Raw genomic sequence first — 20,239 nt, 5'->3', positions numbered from 1 at the left:
CAGCTGCAGCATGGAGGAAATGTAATCTGAAAATCCTGCCCAGAAAGGAGGGTAAAGCAGTTCATCCTGAATTCCCTTTTTCTCCAGCTATGTTATAGCTTGCATTGAGCTCTGTATTTTAAAGCTCTTCTGTACACACATACTTCAGTGCTGTCAGTTAAAACTGCAAAGTGACTCTTGCAGGGGAACCAGGATCTGAGCCGCTGTGCTATGCTAACATTACAGCTTGAAACGTCATCAAAGTAAGGCATCCTAATAACTTCACTGCTGAGTTGCAACTACTGCCTGCTAGGAGACAAGGTTTGTGGAGCTCTGAGAAAATCTGCTGGTTCAACCAATAAGAAGGGAACTGAGCAACTCAGGGAGCGCTTGTTTCCTTGTCTTTTCTCTTTGCATTTCTAACGCTTTAGCTAATGACCTGGACTTCGCCTCAGATTACTTGTTAAGCATGGAAAAAAAGCCCTCACTTGTTCAATATCGACAAGCAGATTTTTAAAATTTCACTCAACAGCAGCGTGCGTTCATACCACGTATCATGAAACTTGACCAAAATGCAGCCTTGCAACTGATGAAGGAAAGTGAAAGGGGGAACATCCAAACTAAAGCCCATTTAAGCATAAAGCTATTTTACAGAAGATACCCATATGGAAGGAGCACGCATTTCACTTCTTGGTTCTGAGTTACAGATAATTGTGTTCTACAGGAAAGAACATCTTCAGAAACAAATCCCAGAACAAAACACTCGCTTTTGCTCAGTGGAAACAGCCCTTCAGGGGAAGAGAATAGCAGTCAGACAAGAAGAAATTGTAGGTAAATGTGACCATATCGAATATCTGTTTACCTTTTATTGTATCCTAAGTATTTTTTATAAGCTGCCAAAGACTGACAGCCATATATAGCCTGGTGTACATTATCACCTTAAATCTGTATACTTGTAAATAGACCAGCGTACGGTACAACGAGTTGCTTTATAAAACCCATGAAGTGCCAAAGCATTTTCAAAATATTCTGTTCCTACCTAGCTATTCTTTCTTGAAGAGAAGATTTCTGAGAGATCCCAGTGCGATCTCATTTCTGATTTCAACCAACAAAGTAGAAGGAAGCACCATTTGACCTGCATGCTGCTGCCTGTCCTGCCCTCTGTAACTTCTGCCCTGCGATGTCCGTGGTGTGTGCAGTGAGCTTCGTGTAGCTGTCCTGCAGTCGGAGGAGTTGCCCATTCTCACATCTGCATCCATCTCTGCACTTGTCTGTCGCTTTTCCTAGTGGGGTGCTGAAGATTGCCTTCAATTCTGGGTCTTGGATGTAATGTTCCAGGTCAGAATGAATTGTAGCTGTCCCCTCATTTTCTTTGTATAGTCATTTATTTCAGTTGAAAGCGTGTCTAAGCTTGACACAGTAATGCTTTATACCCAGCACACATGGGTGCAAATGGCCATGGCTCTGAACGGTCTCAAGGGACACCAAAATGACTCTCACCCCTTCCTAGGTGTCGGAATATTGCTTTGGCCATTTGAATTCCCATGGACAACCTCTTACTAAGCACTTAGTAAAAGGTATTTTCTATCTGTTCTCCTTCACGTCATGTAGAAATGGTCACAGGACTCCTGTCCCTGTCTCTGCGACAAGACCGTGACTGTCTAGTTGTGGTCACACAGAGTGAGAGCACTGACACGTTTTGTGCCTGTCATTTGGAGAGGCAGGGGTGTAAGCTGTGCGAATGAGTGTCACTTTCTGCCATGCCTGGTACTCTGATGAAGCAGGTTAACATTCAGAGCCTTAAGACAAAATTCTCCACTGACAAATTTGTCAGGTGTTCTTGTCCTGTATTTCAGAAGGCAAAATTTCAAGATTTTCTTGTCTTCTACAGGTGTAAAAAGCAAGCATCTTTAATGCTTATTCCTCTCTGCACTGCAGCTGCTTCATGCATGATATAATCCTCACGTATTGTCAGGGGTCCAGCTATATTCAGTCTTGCGCAAAGTCGTGAGCCCATATTTTGTTCAGTGCTGAGCTGAAGGTGCTTTCCTGCTGGGAGGAATTGAAACGTTTGAGTAACACCAAAAGGCAAACCCTGTGCAGCACCCGTGAGCCTTAGTCATAAGAAGTACCACTGGTGTTTGCCTGTGAAAGCAGAAATGTCAACAGTTAATACTTGCAGTAGACTTTTCTCCTTGCTACCTACATGCAGCCAAGCAAACCTCTCTCTCGTACAGAATTTAGGTATGTTTTTGTGTATTTCTGCAGGTTTTTCTCCTCAAAATGGCAATGTATAACTGAGAAAGAAAAAACAAAATGTGTCATGAACTAGCACTGAGTAACCTAAACCATGGCTTGTCTGAAAGAATGTGGAACGATTCTGTTAAATAGCTGCCTGTTAATTTGTGGGGTGAGCCATTCAGCTCCTGCTTTGATTTGCCCTGTGAGAGTAGACTGAAATCTCCACTCGTATTTGATATTAGATGACAAGATGGCACTACCTCTAGTGAATGGGCTGAAATATTTGTCTGGTGCTTAAAACACTGCATAGGAAAATGTACCACATTCCTGTGAGAATACGAATGCTTTTTTTGGTAAGTGCTGTTCTTACCATACCTTTCCCTATTTGTCTGCAGGGCTAGTTTCTTTCTCTTTCCCTCCGTTACTGTGCATTGTGGCCCTTCCCCACATACCGTTTTCAGGCTGTCAGATGTGCTATGCTGCCCTTCATGGCATGCTCAGAAACTGTTATAGACATGGTTCCCACATTGTAACTCTCAGCTATTTCTCTGGTCTGAAAATGAGGATGGAAAAGGTAAGTTATGCCCAGTAATGCTCTTGCTTCTTTGCTGTTCATGGGATAGAGACTGATATTGAAGGAGAAACAAGAAATTGGGCTTTCCCAAGTGAAATTAATTTCCGAGTAGATGTGTAGCCTTATAGCTCCATTTTATGGTAGTCCACATCGTAGTGTGGCTCCCTGAGCATGCTCAAGCTGATTTTCTGACTCTTCCCAGTAGCTGGCTGTATATTATAGTGAGAGATTTTGTCGGCTGGCCTGGAGGCTCTGACCCAGTGCAAAGGCCCTGCTCTGCTACACGTGTACAGGTACAGGCAGAGGGAAGCTCATAGTAACACGGCAGTGCTTCTGCTGTAAAAAATAATGAATGCAAGGTGTTAGTTCAGGGCACCAAGCCAGAGAAGCCCCTGTCGTGCTGGCTTCATGCATTTGTTGTGAGGAGGCCACGGGCAGTCGTCCTCCTTTAGGTACCAGGAGGAAAACCAGACACAGGACCAGAAGGCAGCTGATATTCACTGGGCTAAAAGCCCTGGCACATGGGGAAGGGGAAGGAGTGAGCGGTGCTGTGGCGCCAGCGTTTGGGGAGAGCTGGTCGTGCTGCCCCGCTGGGGTGAGGACCGGGTGTGGGCTGGAGGCTGGCTCTGAACTCAGCGAGCCTGCAGCACCGTGACTTCGTACTTGCTATCACAAAACCTATGTTCTTCATCTGCACATTGAGCTAGCGCCGCAGTGCCTGTGCGTTTCTTCTAAGGCATTGTGGGGTCTGTGTGTGGCTATGAAGGCCGTGGGCCTGGGCAGCTCCAGCAGCAGCTGGATGGGCTGCCTGAGTGCAAGGCAGCTCGCTCCGGGGAAACGTGGCCATCAGTGTGGCTCCGTGATGCTGCTGGCACTGCACAGGTCTCTTCACTGGTTTCTACTTGTGCTGCTCAGCAGCATATGCTGTCTTGGGATTGTGTCTCATATTCCGCTCAGCAAAGGCGGCTTTTAGACACAGCAGAATATTTTGGCTGTCCTTCCAACTGCTGATATGTTTCTGTGCTTTTGTATGGAAAGAATTGGGATTAACTCTGTCTCTTACACTGTAAAACTGCAAGTTGTTTCGACTTATGACAGAATTGCTGCTAACAAAAATGCAAAAGTAATATATTATTTCTTTTATTTCATACTATACCATCACTTCCCAGGTGTTCTGAAAACAAAGGAAGACTTCACTCGTGTTTTACAACCTTTGTGGTCAGATGTAGTCTAAACCTTTTGCATATTGTTATGTTACGCCTTGTAAGGCTTGAAGCCTTTCCAAATAGCCAAAAGACACCTGAATTTTGTTCCAGGTTCTGCCCTGATTCTGTTTCAAGTTGACTTGCTCTGAGCAAATTGCCAGTCTCTCGATGACTGTAACTTTATCTATAACCATCTGAAAAGTAGCACTAATTTAAAATTAAAAGAATAATAATATCGAGGTATTGGAGTATTGCTGAGAGCACAAAGCCTGTGCAATAGAGCTGGACTAAAATGCTTTAATGAATCCTTAATATACAAAGCTGTCTGCTGAATAGCTTGTCTTCAAGACTTGGGTTGCCTTCAAAGCCAGCTTCTGTCTGTGTGTGTGATTGGGAGAACAGGAGCAGAAGGAGGAGATAAGCTTTGAAAGATCTCAGTGATTAGTCTCCAGGGCACAATGGCTTAGAAGTAGACTGCAGCCCGAAACAAGGCTGCAGCGATGTTTGGAGCTTCCTGGTTTCCACCAGGTTTTCCTAACCATAGCGAAGTTGCTTGCCTGCTAGGTGGCTGAAGTGGTGCAGTGAATCTCACCCAAAGCATCTCATTTGCCAACATTCATTTTTCCTATCTGAAGAACAGAGTGCGCAGCAGTGAGGAGCAACTGCAAGACCCCTGCTTCCCCAGAACCCCCTCCTCTCTCCAATAAGTAGCAGCTTTACTGTACCAGAAGTATTTTCTCCAGTTTGATCAAGTCGTGGATTGCGGCTGTCACTGTAGTTACCCTGAGAAAAGCCCAGGTAATGCCTGTGCCCAGAGGGAAGACAGTAACCCTTGATTGGTTTTGTGACCCAAACTGGCAAATTAAGGGCTTTTCTGCTCCCACTTTGTGTGTATTTCTTGTTCAGGGGAAAAGCCTGTTTAGTCTCACTGCAGGCTGTTCCTTAATGAAGGCCTTCCCTGAACTCACCTTTCCTTAATTCATTTTTCCCACTCCCTGCCAGCCCTCCCGCAAGTCCCAGTGATGCCGGTGCAAAAACCAGACTCTGCATCTTTTCCACCAGTTCTCTTTTCTCTGACAGAAATCAAGCACCTGCCCTTTTTCTGCCCAAACCTTGCTCAAAATGTACTGCAGGCAGGTGTGGTATTGCACACCTATTCTGGCCATAGTAACTCTCTGCCTTTTAGCTTTCTAGACATAGGACTTGTTGCTGAGGGTCATCACTGGGACCCGCTGTTCTGTGTCGGTCAGCTCCTGTCAGACCTCCGGATTTCTGCCTGGCACTCCGTATGCATATGGCCTTTTGCCTAAGGCTATTTGTGAACCCAAGGTACTCTGTATGTGTAGGTTTTTGTCTGCTTTCCCTCAGCTCATTTCAGTAAACATGAAGCTCACTGGAGCCACGTACAAAAATCTGTTTGTTGGCCTTTTTACGTGCTTGGAGAACTGTGGGCTGGAAAAGGCTTGGTGCTTATTTTAGGGCAGGTATTCTTGTATGCGGGTTTCCTAGCTTGTGAATTTTGCTGAGTTTTTTTCCAAAGATGTTTAACTAGGTCTACTTATTACTTGGAGAGGCGTTAATACGTCGTTGAGCATTTTGTGATTCAAGGTGAACAAAATCTTTCTCATTTCCTCTCTCTTGTCCTGGTGGGCTAGGATGAAAATAAATAAATCCTTCAGTCAGATGTAGTGAATCCCCATACAAACACATCAGCTCATTGCGTTTGGTCATTGCACTAATTGCTAAGAGCTCAGCCACAAAAAGCTTTCCATTGTCATCTCATTAACATAAGAGCATGTTATATTTCCTTTTCATTAAACTTGGAGGTTTTTCCCTTTGAAGTAGGCTTACTCTGCAGGATCCACGAATTAACATATTAACAACTGTGCAAAAGAATGCCTTTTCTTAGGTGTAGGTGGTTTTTTGTGGTTGAATTTTTCCCTGAATAATTGTTCCACGATGCATCTTGAGTCTCTTGGTTTGTGATACCTTTTTCTTGCTTGTTAATAATGACAAAAATATTCTTACCTGGAGCCTTACTAAAAAAAAAAAAAAAAAAAAAAAAAGAAAGCTGTAACAGTGGGCTTGGCCAGGGGCAAGTGCATTGCACAGCCCTTGCTTGTATATAGTATCACCCTTATTATTATTTTCCCTTCCTTTCCTGTCCTGTGAATTTGTTTTTATCTCAACACATCAGCTTCACCTCTTTGTCTTGATTCTCCCCCTATCCAACTGGGCAGGAGCTAGCGAAGGGCTGTGTGATGCTTCTCTGTCTACAGGGTTAAACCACACAAAAGCTCGTTTTAGTAACATTTACACCTAATTATAGAAGAAGAGACCTTTAACATAGTAATATATAAAGAAAGCAGATGAGAATGAAATGTACTGAGTTTGCAGGAGAGAGAGATGATCCTGCTATCTTTGGAATAATCGGTTTCTGAATTAGAATTATGATTGGGGTTGCAATGCTGAATGTTGCCTTTTTTCTTCTCGTTGTTTGTACTCTGGAGTGGTGCTTCACGCTGTTTAATACCTGCTGCGTTTCAAAAATAACAGTGGCATCGGAAACACGATGCTGTTGCAGGGTGGCTTTCTTTTTCATTACAGGAATTCACAGGCGCAGGCTGCGACAGCCAAATAAAGACAGGAAAATAGGGAAGAAATATCTCTTGTTCAGAATAAGGGGGGGAGGGGGCGTTATGTATCTCTTCTTATGCCGGCAATTTATAGAACAGGATTTACATATTCTGCTTTAAGAAAGAGTACTGTAGGGTAATAATAACACACGGACCATGATTTGGGATGTAAAAGTAGATTTTACAAAAATAAGTGACAGTGAAGGAAAATAAGGGTAATAAAAGCAGTGAAATAATGCCGAAGCAAGCAGAAGAGGTGTGATGATTAAGAGTAAGGCATGCTGGAGATCTGTATTTAAAGGAGAAAAATTAGGTTTCGTTCCTACTTCTTTGAAAGCAGGAATGAGCTTTGTTTGGCAGCCTGGCAGCTTTGTGTGTTCCCCAGTCCTCCAGACTGTGCTGCATGAACTGATTACAGTGGCACTAGGCTCAGTTCGTGCTGCTAAGTTTTGCTTACTGAGGTGAACCTGAAAGATGAGGATCCCACATCATTTTGGGAAAGGTTTAAAGTGCCTTTAAAAGAGACCTTCCTATGGGCACAGAACAAGATATTTGCTGAGCAATTTTCAGATGTCTTTATTATTTTGATCTCTCTTATGTTGTTAACGATCTGAAACAAGGTAGGCAATAGCTCATTCTGTTTTTTTACGTTTTCAAGAGAACCTGAATGTTTTTCCCCCCTTAGCAGGATTTATTAGAACCTCATTAGAATATGACTTGACCAATCTGCTTCCCAAACTAGTTGACGCTGTTGTGTTTGCTGCCTTTATTCAATGTTGTGCATCCTCTCTTTCAGGTGACTCTTGTTTCTCCTGGGGATGGAACGAACATGGGATGTGTGGAGATGGCACAGAAGCAAACGTCCAGGTCCCGAAGCCAGTCAAAGCCCTCGGTTTTGCAAAACAGATCTTAATTGGATGTGGGGCAGGACACTCCATGGCTCTTTGTCAAACTTCACATTAGACTCAGCACACCAGAAATGAGCATCGTGGATGTGGATGGACATCTTTGTATTGCAGAGCTCGGTGTTGCTGCGGGAAGATTGCCTGTGATCAACACAGCAGCTGGAAAGTGCCAAAGTTTGTTCTGAAACTAAAAAGAACGAGTTTGCATATAGAAGAGTATTAGAAAAAAATGAACAATTATTTTTTAAATTATTTCATGGGTTCTTTACGCATGTACTGACTTTCTTATCTGCAGGTAGAGTGACAAACATTTTGTCTTGATGCAATATAATCGAAGAAAGAATGAATTCTTGTTCTTTTGAGAAGTCTGTGAGGAGAAAGCTGACTGTCTAATCACTTATTATTAGTGTAAAAATCCAGCCTGAGGATATTATTTTATCTGCATGTTATGATGAGCATATGTTGCACCTGCCAGCATCTGCTGGAGTTGAGATCCCGGCATCTTAGAAAATCCAGTTTGCATCACAGAGGAGTGCCAGTGAACATAAGTAGATGCATACACACATTTTAAACAGAAGATCAGAATTAAAAAAAAAAAAAAAAAGAGAGAGAGAAAGAAAAAGATAATTTAGAAAGTAGGCTGGCAAAAAGGAGAAAATGAGGCCCTTCTGAAACAAGCTGCAGTTGATTAAACTGTGAAAGGAGCAGTGTTTCTGAGGAATTATCATCTGTCCCAGACATCAATTTATTATAGGTTTGCAGGGATGCAGATCCACATGAATTATTATTGAATTGCAAAGCAAACCTAAAGTTTCTGAAGCTACTGCTAGGGAAGAAAATTTTCTAAGAGCTCTTGGAAACAACAGGAGAGTTCTTGTTGAAGAGCATAAGTCAGTTGTAGCTGTTGAGGACAGTTTGATCCAAGATAGCTCACGTGTTTCCAGCTGCATTTGGATAGGAAGACTGCAATCTAAAAACAAAGTTTTTACAAGTTCTCCAGCTTATAAGACAGCAGTGTCAGGTTGGTTCTCGCATCTGCTTGGCAGCCCAGCTGAGTTACTGATCAGAGCATGCCCACAGGAATAGTTCCAGGTGAGTGCTTGGTGGAGAACGTCGGTCCAGCACTGGTTTTGGTGGCAGAAATGGAGAAGTGCAAATTGCCTTCTGGTATCATTAACTGCCTTTGAAGCTATTTATAAAACCGTTTTTCACACGTACAGTGGATGCCATTAAAGGGCTGTTAGAAAATAGGACAGGAAAACTTTCTAATGATATAACAGTTAACTCATGAGGGGGAGGGAATTAAGGTCAGAGTATGAGCTGTGTGGCTTTCTCTCCTTGGTTGGCAGCAACTGTAGTTCATAGGTAATTTTCAGATGTGTTTTCTTTTTCTATTCAATGGAGAATAAATTTGTAGTATGAAGCTGCTTATAAAAGTATTACAGATACTGGAAGAAACTGTAAGGATAGTAGAAGAGGCCTTCTGCAAAAGGTGTGAAATTGAGTCTTCTGCTGTTTTTTTTTTAATCTGTGTTGGTTGTGGTTCTTCATGGTAATATACTGTTCCAGGCTACCTCTGACATGTTTTACTTATCTGACTAAGCTGCTGTTCGCTGACTCCTCAATACTATTTTCTGCATACAGCATCCCCTCTGTTACATGCACTGACCACTTTCTCGTGCCTTTTTGTCAGTCCTTTTTTGCTGTTTTATCTGAGGGTTCTATTTCTGTTTTCCTGAGATCTGTGTACTGGTAAATATTATCTCGTTTCAGTAGTCATACCCTCTGAATGATTTTGCTCCTTGATTAATGACAGCTGGTATGTGACCCATAGGACCTGGGGTTATGGTGTTGAGAGTGCTTTGGTTGTGTACGCTGTCGCTGCGGTTCCATTCAGAGGAATCCAACAAATTATATAACAAATAAATGTCACTACTTTATTTGACTTGTTGGTCACTTTTTCACATCTGTAAGATAAACATGCCTTTGGAAATGTGAAGAATGATTTGGGGTTTTAAAGAATGAGAGTCCTTTGGTTTGTTTCTGGTCCTGTTCTTGAGTTTCATATTGCCTGTATTCTTCATCGTTTGAAAGGGGGGGGGGGGGGGGGAGGACTGCTTTCTTTTTCCCCCCTTCTTTGTCTTGCCTATATAGATTGAAAACATCGGGAAGTAATAACTTGTCTTGAGAGCTTGAATTACTCCATGCTTTACAGTTGGTCAGGACCTCTAGATGCTGCTGTAGCATGAAGAGTGAATAATAATTCATTGTAGGTGGTACATGGTTGAATGTAAAAACAAAACTACCACCACAATGACAACAAAAAACACACCGAGTTGTTGCTCATTCACTCGGAAATGAATGCCCTGTTCTGTATGTCAGTATGCTTTGTTTACAGAATAAAATGTTGTACAAAATGAACGGAGGCTTTCTGCTCTGAGGAAGGGAGCACACAGTGAAAAGCTCTCAGTCAAGCGAAGAAACCCTCTGCGTTGCTGGCGTCCGGAGCTTAGTGAGTGTTGCTTGTATGTGTCCTGATGGAGAAGGTCAGTCTCTGCAAGGCAAAATGCAGAGCCAACATGCTATGCTAATGCTTCTGCAGTGCAAAGACCAACTTGGTTATGCGTGTCATCGCTTCTGAACAAAGAAAGCCTTTTTACGTAAGCAGGATGCGTTCAGAAGCAAATAAACTGACAAGGTTTGTAACGTATGTGTAACACAGAACAAGGTGAGCAAGTCTCTGTGCAGCTATTCCTGCCTCCCCTTCCGTTTTCTGAAAATAGGCAAACCTGCCAATGAGCCAACATGCTTGGGGGGACAAGGAGGGAAGGCGGATTGAGTATGGGAGCTTTGCTGGACAACAAGTTAGACTGTTAACCCTCAGACCACTGAGCTTTCAGGCTCTGGGGGAGAAGAAAGCAGTTGTATATACATCTCTTGTTTGAAATCACAGGAGATGTGCAGTTGTTACTCCTAGAACCACCAAGATGCCATGTGCAGTTGTTACTCCTAGAACCACCAAGATGCCTGTGGGCCATTTTAAAGAATGCTGGGAGCAGGAAAGTGTTCTTTTCCAGAAGTTTTTCTTTCCTGAAGTGAGAGAGGGAGTTAAGAGAATCGTAGTAGACAGGATGCTGACTAATGAATACCTAGATTATTGTATTAAAAATAGATGTTGCTCAATGTCTTTCCTTACTTGTGTGCAAAATAAGTCTTAAAAGTCTTAAAACAAGAAGTCCTGGGGCCCCTCACAAAGGATGGCTCCTGACAAAAACAGAGAACCTGTCTCAATAACCGGCTGAGACCGACCCTGTGGTTTGGACAAGAGCCTTTGGACAAGGCAGGAGGTCAACTAGTGCTGATGAAGAAGAGTTATTGGCCTTCATCCCCACAACCCTGGTGACCACCACCAGGAGACATGGCAATGACTTCTTGGAACTGATTGTAAGATGAAGTGGGGATAGGTCATGCATCTGTAGAGGCGCATTGGGAGACTCCATATGTATGTAACTCTTTCCTGCATATAACCAAGGTAAGTTGCCGCATTGGGGTGCACAAACATACCTACTTCACAGTCTTACTGAGTGTGGGGTCCGTTTGCCACACATCAGAAGGATTGGTTTAGGCCACTTGTGAGTCACTTCTGTTATTTGACTTGGTGTAGCTCCATGATGGAGTTGATGCTTTACTGCTTGGAATTCTGGACCCTGCGTTTGTGTAGCTGAGTCAGAAGACTGAAAGATGGGGATGGAAAACAGACCAAGGAGGTAAGTTTGAGTGTAGAGGAGAAAGGTGACCGTGGAAAGACATTCAAATGAGTGGAGCGCAAAGCCTGATGTAGTCAGCTGAAACAGGGAAGGAGCATGGAAGGGGTAGGCAGATTAAAAACACGGGCCCTGAAGACTGAATAATCACACGGGGACAGCAGCACTGCGTTCCGCTGGTACCATGCGAGGGGGGTGAGGGACAAGCTGCTGTTGTTCTCCCTCTCCAATTGTTCATTAACAACATGAATTATTGACCTGCACTGGGTTTCCTTTCTCATTCATAGCACATCTTGAAATTTTCAGTTCTCTTCAGCTGGAACAGCAACATCTCTGTTCTCACCTTCCAGTCTCAGAAATCTGTAGCTCAACCCTGTGACCTAGTCCAGCATTTAATCAAATCCTTTCTACTTTTCCATTACATTCTTTGAACTCTGAGTCAGCCCTTTGCTTGACTTATGCAAGATGTAAGTCATTTTGAGACTTGCACTTCCTTTTCCCTCATCAGAAATCAAGGTGCTGGCAGATCTTTGTCACTACAATTGTGGTCATGTTTTCACCGAAAAGTCCTCTCGGTTCTCTCAGCAATGTGTATATTTATTATGGCATATGGCAAGCCTTATGCATTTTCTTTTAACTAGATATTTTCTTAAAACAAACAAACAAAAAAAGCACAACAACAAAAAACTTCAGATTTTTTACCCAATTTTGGAGTTGTGCTAGTGGTATTCACTACCAGCTTATAGTTAAGAGCAGCTGAAAAGTCGGAAAAGGGAAGAAATACTTAAGACAAAAATATCAGGCTTGCTTCCCAAAGGCTAGAAGTGGAGGCTTTCTGGTAAATGATCATCTCAGGCAGCTTTGATTGCACTTAAAAATGTGCTCAGTAGAAAACAGACTTAAACCATTTTGTTGAAAGCTGTAGCTTGCACAAAAAAATAATTGGAGACTTGAACTCTTGACATACCAACATCTTATTTTATTTGCAAAAAAAAAAAATAAAAATAAATGAGGAAGTACATCCCTTGCTCTTTTTCTATTAGCTTTTGTGTTGTTCTTAATTCCTGATAAATGCTGACGTCTTGTTCTGGGATACAGTAATGATTTAATAGTCTTGACTTGAAATGGCCCAAAAAAGTAACTGTAAAAGGAGGTGTGTTTTCCATATGCACTTCTCAAGCTGGAGAAACTGCATGTGTAAAGCTGCCGCTGTTGTTTTGTAACCCATTTAGAGTCAGATCTTGAAGTAAGGGACGTTTCCAGTTGTTTGCACATTTCATTCACAGATTGACCCATCAGTTGTCTCCACATTCAGCAGTTCTTAAAGCAGAGGCAGTTTTTACTCAGTAATGCCTCTCTGCAGCCTGGAAAGAGGATATGGAACTGCAAATACTCAGCAATTAAATGGTCTCTGTGTGTTTGAATCATGACCTGGATGAACTGTGTGCTGTGTTGTGGGAGAGTGAGGAAGCACACGTTGGCAGAGTGCTGGGAGAAAACATTTTTCAGCTTGATTGGAAGCAAAAGCAACGAAGTAATTCTTCCTGAATAAAAGCTGGCCATGGAGATGAGAAAACTCAGGTGACAGTTATTTTGCTAAACTTCCTCAGGCATTTTTATTTTGTGACATGCCAGATTTCAGTTCATTTTCAGACGAGCCTTTACAGAATGGACAAGCCTAAGTTAAATTCCTTTGCTGGCAAGCCTTTGAATTAATTTTAACCTTTCTCCTGTGTTTCCAGACTGTTTTGTCTGTGGACCACCTTGTTATTCATATGCAACGCAGTCTGTATGACTACAGCAATCCCTGATCATCATCATCCTTTAAGTGTATGTGAAGGTGTTCTATAAAACTGTATTTTTGCATTTTTTAAAAAAATATTCAGAAGCAGGGCCAAGAATTGGGAGATATTTCATGTTATGACTTTTTTTTTTTTTTTTTTTTTTTTTTCTGCAAATGACAAATGAGTTTAGCTTTTGTTTTGTTTTTACTGATTTCAATGCAAGAAGATGTACCTAAATCAGGGCAACAGAGGAGTTGCCAATCGGTAATGAAGATGCTCTGTCATTTTAACGGTGTGGGTGCTTAATCATTTTTCCATAATAAAGCTCTGCTTTAAAGTACAAAAGAAGAGGACTTCCTGTAAGGGCACTGTGCTCTGCAGACAAGGAGACGTGGTGTCTCTTACACAACAGAGAGGCGCTTCCCTCCGCTCCTGCCTTGCTTCTCAGTATGTCGATCGTAACAACTCTTCCTACCTAAATACTGCTTCTTGTCTTTTGACCTCAGAACACTTTAAAAATGGGCTAGTCACAGAAACAGGAGGTGAGACACAAAAAATAGACATGTCCTAACCAAGGTCATCCACCATGTGTAAGGCAGAGCTAAGAATAAAATTCCCCATCCTCCGAGTCCCAGGCCAGGGCTCTGTGTTTTATGCCACCAGTCCTCAACGGTGTCAAGCAAGCCTCACTGCTGCTGCTTCCCTCTCTTGGTGCTTTCCTCATCCTCCCCACTGCCCCGGTGGCTGTTAACTCTTACACCCCCACCTGCTGCCTCCTCAGCCTGCCTCTGGCCTTGCCCTGCACCCTGTTCATCACCCAGCCCTCTCACTACTGCTGTGGTTCCCCTGGCCACCCCCTGCACCGCCAGCACCACCACAGAGCCCAACACCTGCCTGCTGGGGCTAGGGCTGTGCCTCCTGCTCGTGGTGCTGCTGCCGAAAGCTGAAGCCACTTGGGTTTGGGCACTGCACGGGTCCCTTCGCGACGCCCCTGCTAACCCAACGGCACCACCCTGCCTTTTGCTGGCTGAGCAATCTCACGGGTGCACTCCACGGGCAGTAGAGAAGCTGATGAAAGCCTACAAGCACCTGTTTTTAAATTTTTTTAAGCGCTCAGGTGAATGCAGAGGGTTGAAAACCTGGCCTAGTCAGCCTGAGCCAGGGAGCGCATGATCCACCGGGGTGGGTCAGGGTGCTTAGTTTTGAAACATTTGCTCTGAGAGAGAAGCAAAGCAAGTCAAGAGATGCAGTTCTGGATGTATTTTTGTACCCGAAGTTTAATTTGAATTCAGATACTGCTCTTGATCACAAATAAGCATTTATATTCCCATTAGAGAGAGAAATGTTGCACCTACAGTCCTAGATGAATGCAGAGGCTTCGGGGCTTCTGAACAGACAGGTATTTTACGCCCAAGCTCGAATATATGAGAGACTTAAAAATAACCCGCATAATTGAAGCCCATTTGCATGAAGTGAAGTTAGCTTGTGTGAGCCCAAGTTGCTTCCAGGATATATATGGAAAGCAGAGCGGTAGGCTGCTGTGTTTTGAACCTACAGAGAGGATGTGCAGAGTGGCAGCCTAATAGCTGCGCTTGCTTTTGCTTCAGGATCTTCCTAAGCGGCTCTGTGCTCAGTTTCCTTGCGAACGTCCTTGCCTTAGCCCTGCTTGCTCTGCTCTGCATTTCAGACTGCTCGTTTGTCCCAGCAGCCATTTGTTTCGGTGATGTATTTTCTTCTTGGCTCTGAAACTTTAAGGAGAAAGAAGGCAATTAATGTGAAAAATCACTTTATCCAGATTAATGACTGCTGCGCTTGACTGTTATCACAGTGGTATTAGCTTGATTCTTTGCTGGAGAGAACAGAAAACGCTTCTCAGGTCCTTGCTGTCCGAAATGGCACTCGTGGAGACAGCTTCACACGCAGGGAGGCCCGGCAGAAGACAGGTACCTTGGTGCAGCCTGGGGCATGCCATCAAGGTCAGCAAGCCAAACAACACCGCAACCGCCAGTGGCTTCACACAGAGCACCAGCACAAGGTGCCGTGGCTGGGAGTTGAGTTTCCAAAGGAGGAAACCTGGGTGTTTGTTTCCAGCAGGAAACAGGCAGGGGGCAGCTGAGCTGCTGCACGTGCTCCTGCTCTTCCGAGGCAGGGTGGTCAGAAGCAGTTGGCATCGTCGCAAATGTGAGATCAGAATCTAGCCACCATGTGTGTATGGTTTTAATTCTTTTGTCAAAATGTGTGCCCTCTGTGATGGGAGTGGGCAGGTTTGAAGGAATTCGTGCTTTAAGAACAGCCCGGCAAACTGTCCTTATGCAAAGCAGCTGGGATGCTGCATATATTTCTCATAGGGTTCAGGGTCAGGGCTCGGTGCAGCAGCTCCTCCTGAAGCTCTCCGGTTGTCAGCGCTGCCTCTGTCGTGCAAGGGGGAGCTGTGGGGTCAGATGGACCTTAACCTGCAGGGCATCTCCTCGAGAACAGTGGATGGGAAGCACTGCTCTGCTTCTGAGGGGTTTATAGAAGTCACCTGAAGACACAGTTACCTCGGATCGGGAAAAGCTGAGGAGCACCGGAATGAAAATGGGGCTGGTAGATGTGGGAGTGCAAAAAGTAGAACAGAATGACAATTGCCTTAGGCCGTGTGTACCCAACCTGTTAATTATAGCGAAGGCTCATATATATGCAAAGCGCTGCAGAAGGGGAAGACCTATGTGGGATTTACAAGGCTGAATCATTAGTGTTCCTTATTATGGTAATGGGGAATTTGAGCAGCCTTCACACTGGGCCCCTGAGTTACAGCGTTAAATAAAAAATGTGGCAAAGCTACTTGGGGATTCTTAATATGCTAAAAGAGGAAAGGTTGTTCAGTAGACAACTTTTGGATCCTGGATTAACCTGGATCTTGCCTCAGGAGGTAAGAAATTGCCCATTTATCGGCTGAGAATAACAGCGTAGAGACAGTAAACTAGTTCTCAGGAGAAAGGATAGGTGACTGGCATAGAAATCAAGTACATACTGCTAGATCAAGGACTACAAAGGAGCTTCCTAATTATGCTCAAGTTTAGATCATCAGCCTTTCTCCTGTTTGTAAAACACAGCTTGAGGTCTTCCTTCCTCAATTTCCTTTTCGAGTAGTTTTAGGAAGACAAGGTCCATCTGCAGTTGGCTTTGGTTTTTGTTTTGTTTCTGTTGTTGCTGCTGTGTGTAATTTGGCACTTACCAGAGCCGTAAGTGTTTCTTCTTTGTGGTGTTGTTGGTTTGTTTGTTTTAATCTCTACTTCCTCCAGACCTTGGGGATGCTGTTCCATTACATTTTCTTTCTCATCAGCAGTCCCAGATGCCATAGCTTTTGTTTAGCAGGTTGCCAGCTCTTTTAAAGTGCTTCACGTGAGGATAAAGGTGTATCCTTCCTTACAGAAAGTACTTCATCGAAATGCTGTTGACACATAGTTCATAGCTGTCATTTCTAGGTTCTAAAATGAATTTGTCCTGTTGTGTTTCTTGGTTCTTACTGCTGCATGTTTCATGTGACAAATAAAATACGACTCGAACACCTGGATTTCTTTCAGGGTTTTGTATCAGGAGGACTGCTGTGACTCAGTGAAGAACAAGTGAAGGACGGGGCCCAAAGAAGTAAGAAAAACTGAATTCGTTTAATCAGCTAAAAAGACAAACTTTTATTGTTGTTGAGGAGGGAAAAGGAAGATAGCTAGATAATTATAGGGTTTTTAAATCTTCCCCGTTAAAATTACTAATGGTGTGAATTCTTCAGACATCGGTTGTATCAAGTGTTTGCAGGCTTCATTTATTATCTACTAACCCAAATTAGCATTGTAGAACCAAAGCAATACCAAGCTCTTCTCCTACGTTTCAGTTGAGAACACTGTATTTATTCAAGATTTTAGAAGCAAGTCTCTGGAAACCCCTGATCGCTTCAGAAAAGGATTCCCCTTTACACTATACAGCAGGCACTGAAACCATGATACAAAATTTATTTCATGCTAGAATTGTTTTGCATAACATTGTGCATGCATTTTACTCAGTACTAAATTGCATACAATGCTGTTGTCTTGTTTCTTAAACTTTGAGACAATTTATACTCGAGTATCTTCCTGATTTTGTACTATAAGTCCCAGTTTTAAAATAACACCTTTTTTGTTTAAAATTCATACTGATTACTTAATATGAACAATTTATGAAGGGTCTTTACGTTGGATCTATACATCAATAAAATACAACATAACCAGAGCTGGAAAATTAAATCTAGACCAGCTGTTACTGTCAGGTCCGAAGGAAGGTCCCATGTGTCACAAGCATGCCAACAAAAACAGACAGGAAAAAGTTTCTTATTTTTATACACTTCTAGTTGGATTAAAAGTTCTTGATTTCCATGTCGGTGTGATGAACTGTGAAGGCGTGGTCAATATGACCGATGACTGCCTGATTGCACTTTTTAAAACCATTACTCTGTATCTTGTATACAAAAAGAAGCGATCCATAGCAAAGAAATGTACAGTTTTATGTTTTACATTTTTAGCTACAACAATGTATGTAAAAGTAAAGAGCTTTGAAAGAAAATATATAACTTTGCTTTTTTTTTTTCTCCTTAATCATACATTTGCAGTGTTTCTTGATTTTTATTTTTTTTTTTCTATTTTTGTCTTCATGCAATTCATGCTATGGAACAAAAAAATAGATTTTAAAAAAAAAAAAAAAAAAAAAAGATCTTCTACAGTTTTGTTACATTTTGGCCGTAGAAAAAGCCTGCATCTCTAGTACAACTCCAGAACCATGAAGAATCATCCGTAAAACCTGCATGGAGCGAGTTAACTTTGTCCAAATGAGAAGGTCTTCTATGCCTGCACAGTTCCACACAGATGTTTATTAGCCATCAATGTTCATCTCCATCTCGCCTTGTCAGGTCACTCTGACTGCCTCTGTTGGCATATATTTAGCAATGACTGGACTTTCTTTGCAAAGATCTGCATGTAAAGAATACAATCAGTACTTGAGCTTCTTCCCTGTGCTTTTCACATCAAGCTCGGCATCTTAGTTTTAAAGGAAGGAGGAAAAGGTGAAATAGCTACATGCAGAGGCAGCCATATTCTTCTTCAACAGGATTTTTTTTTTTCCATGCAGTCAGCCAGACTGAGACCTCTCTACAGTGTGTCTGAGTATTGCTTTCAGCTTAAAATAGGCGCCCATGCAAAGTTTCATCCTACTGTGCTTGTTTGCTCAAACTCCTGCAGGGTTTCTATGGCTCAAAAATATCCTGAGAAAAGCAAAATCTTCCATCGTTGGCATGTTTCAGCATCGGCTATATGCCTAACCCATTCCATACAGAGCCAGTAGATCCGCCATTAGCCACAATAAGCATATACTAGCACAATGCACCAGGAAGGAAGCTATCTGGTGCATCTACCCTTCATCCTATGTACTGATACCATGCAGCATGTATGGCCCGCCAGTACTATGTAAACGCCTGCCTATTGTCATCTGAGTGCTATTTAGGAGTGTTGTCACCTAGCATCAGTAGTAACACCGTTCCCAGCAGGTGCTACTGTGAGACATTGCATCTTCAGACTTAGTCACCTGGATTATATGCAACATAGCATAGGCTAATTGAAAATAAAGCTTTTTAGACCATTCTCTGCTACTGATCCATGCTACAAAATAGATGGGATGGGAGACCAAGAACGTCTCACTGGACTAGGAGAGCTGTAGGGCGCAGACACTGAGGATAATCCTATCGCTTTTCCACTTATGCCAGCTATGCTGTTAAGGCTCCGTGACATTTCGTAACCTTCATTTAAAAGAAAAATGCAAAGTACAGCATTGGATCAATGACAGAATGGACTAAGAATGAGGTCAACATTGTAGCCAGTTCAGTAGCATCTGCATGCACCGACATGCGAGAGTAGTATCGCTTGCAACGTGACTCAGTAGGCCATTGAAGAAAAGAACAAGTTTAAAAAACAAAACAAAACAAAAATCATCATTTTTAAAGGATGGTCAGGCTTTGTAATCGATCCTACAGGCAGCGATGTGATTGTACCCTCAAAAAAAGTCAATGGGTGGGGGGGTTTTGATGTCTCAGTCATACACTCACGCATACCTCTCCCTGCCACCTCATGCATTTTGACCTCAGGCAAAATTAAGGTTTCTGGTAGCTTTGGAGGAGGATGAAGAGACCAAAAGAAAAAAAAAAAAAGAAGAAGAAAAAGTAGCAAGTAGCAAAATCCATGGAATTTATTGTGTTGCTATAGAGATACTACTCCTTTGTTCTCAGCATTAAAAAAAAAATGAAAGAAAACAAAATTGCATGCATCGTTTCCCTCCCTCCCCCCACCCTTCTTTTTCAGACATGCACATAAACAGCTCAGCAAGTGTACAGAGAGTTGCACAAACTATGGATGAAATTCTGTTGGAACAACAATTAAGATGCTCTCAACGTGTTTCAAACAGGCCAACAATATGCTGACGTATATTACTCTTTAGCCAACCGGCCTCCGTTTCACTCAGTAACGGGAGGCGGTTACAGTGCATTGTGAAAACCATACATTCCTCATCCCAAAGGATGTGCCATTTGGAGTGTTCCCCTGATCCACTGGAACCACCCGAACTCGCCCAGGCTGAATGAACGCGGCCAATGCTTATCCAATACAGAATCAAGTAAAACGCTTTGCTACAAAGGTAAATTTTAGAGGATTATACTTTCATATGAAAGTGTTGTGGTCCAACTATATCTTTGTTGATGATAAGCTTTAAACTTATAAATACGTACACTATCTATAACTGGCATTTACTAGAACTATTGCCCATCATACAATGGCACATGGGAATTCTATACTCCATACTCAGTGTATGGTTACATCGTACAATCGTTGCAGTTTTAAAATATTGACTATATCATATACTATATACAGTACACCAGTGATAAACACTGATTTGAAGAGAGACCTTTTCCAATTTCCCCATTCCGTATCAACTTTTATGCATATATATGTAATTTTAATTTTTGTTTGTATGGTTTCCTTGGGGTAAGTTACTTAAACGAAACAGCCTGTTTTAAGAAGGGAAGGGTTTTTTCCCATTTGATTTGACTTTTTTTGTCACTAAATAGATGATTGTGGTCATTATCAAACTAAATGCGG

At 42.6% G+C, this 20,239-nt stretch overlaps 2 protein-coding genes across 4 annotated transcripts in view; one reads left to right on the top strand and one right to left on the bottom strand.

Moving 5' to 3' along the window:
- Nucleotides 1-9,485, top strand: part of SERGEF (secretion regulating guanine nucleotide exchange factor) — a 138,691-nt gene extending 129,206 nt beyond the window's left edge. Inside the window, 2 exon segments of the mRNA XM_084521969.1 lie at nucleotides 7,432-7,577; nucleotides 7,580-9,485. Of these exon segments, the coding sequence (XP_084378095.1) occupies nucleotides 7,432-7,577; nucleotides 7,580-7,618 (185 nt within the window). The 3' untranslated portion in view covers nucleotides 7,619-9,485.
- Nucleotides 1,955-20,239, bottom strand: part of KCNC1 (potassium voltage-gated channel subfamily C member 1) — a 117,961-nt gene continuing 99,676 nt past the window's right edge. Inside the window, exon 3 of one of the 3 annotated variants that reach the window (XM_084521965.1) lies at nucleotides 1,955-2,124. In XM_084521965.1, coding sequence (XP_084378091.1) covers nucleotides 2,099-2,124 — 26 coding nt within the window. In that variant the 3' untranslated portion in view covers nucleotides 1,955-2,098. Of the gene's footprint in view, nucleotides 2,125-16,744; nucleotides 18,889-20,239 lie in introns of those variants that run through there. The other 2 variants (XM_084521963.1, XM_084521964.1) reach the window with 2 other exon arrangements.

Source organism: Aythya ferina (assembly GCF_964211825.1).
Source record: "Aythya ferina genome assembly, chromosome: 5".
Taxonomy (NCBI): Eukaryota; Metazoa; Chordata; class Aves; order Anseriformes; family Anatidae; genus Aythya; species Aythya ferina.
This window is presented reverse-complemented; position numbering and strand designations above follow the sequence as displayed.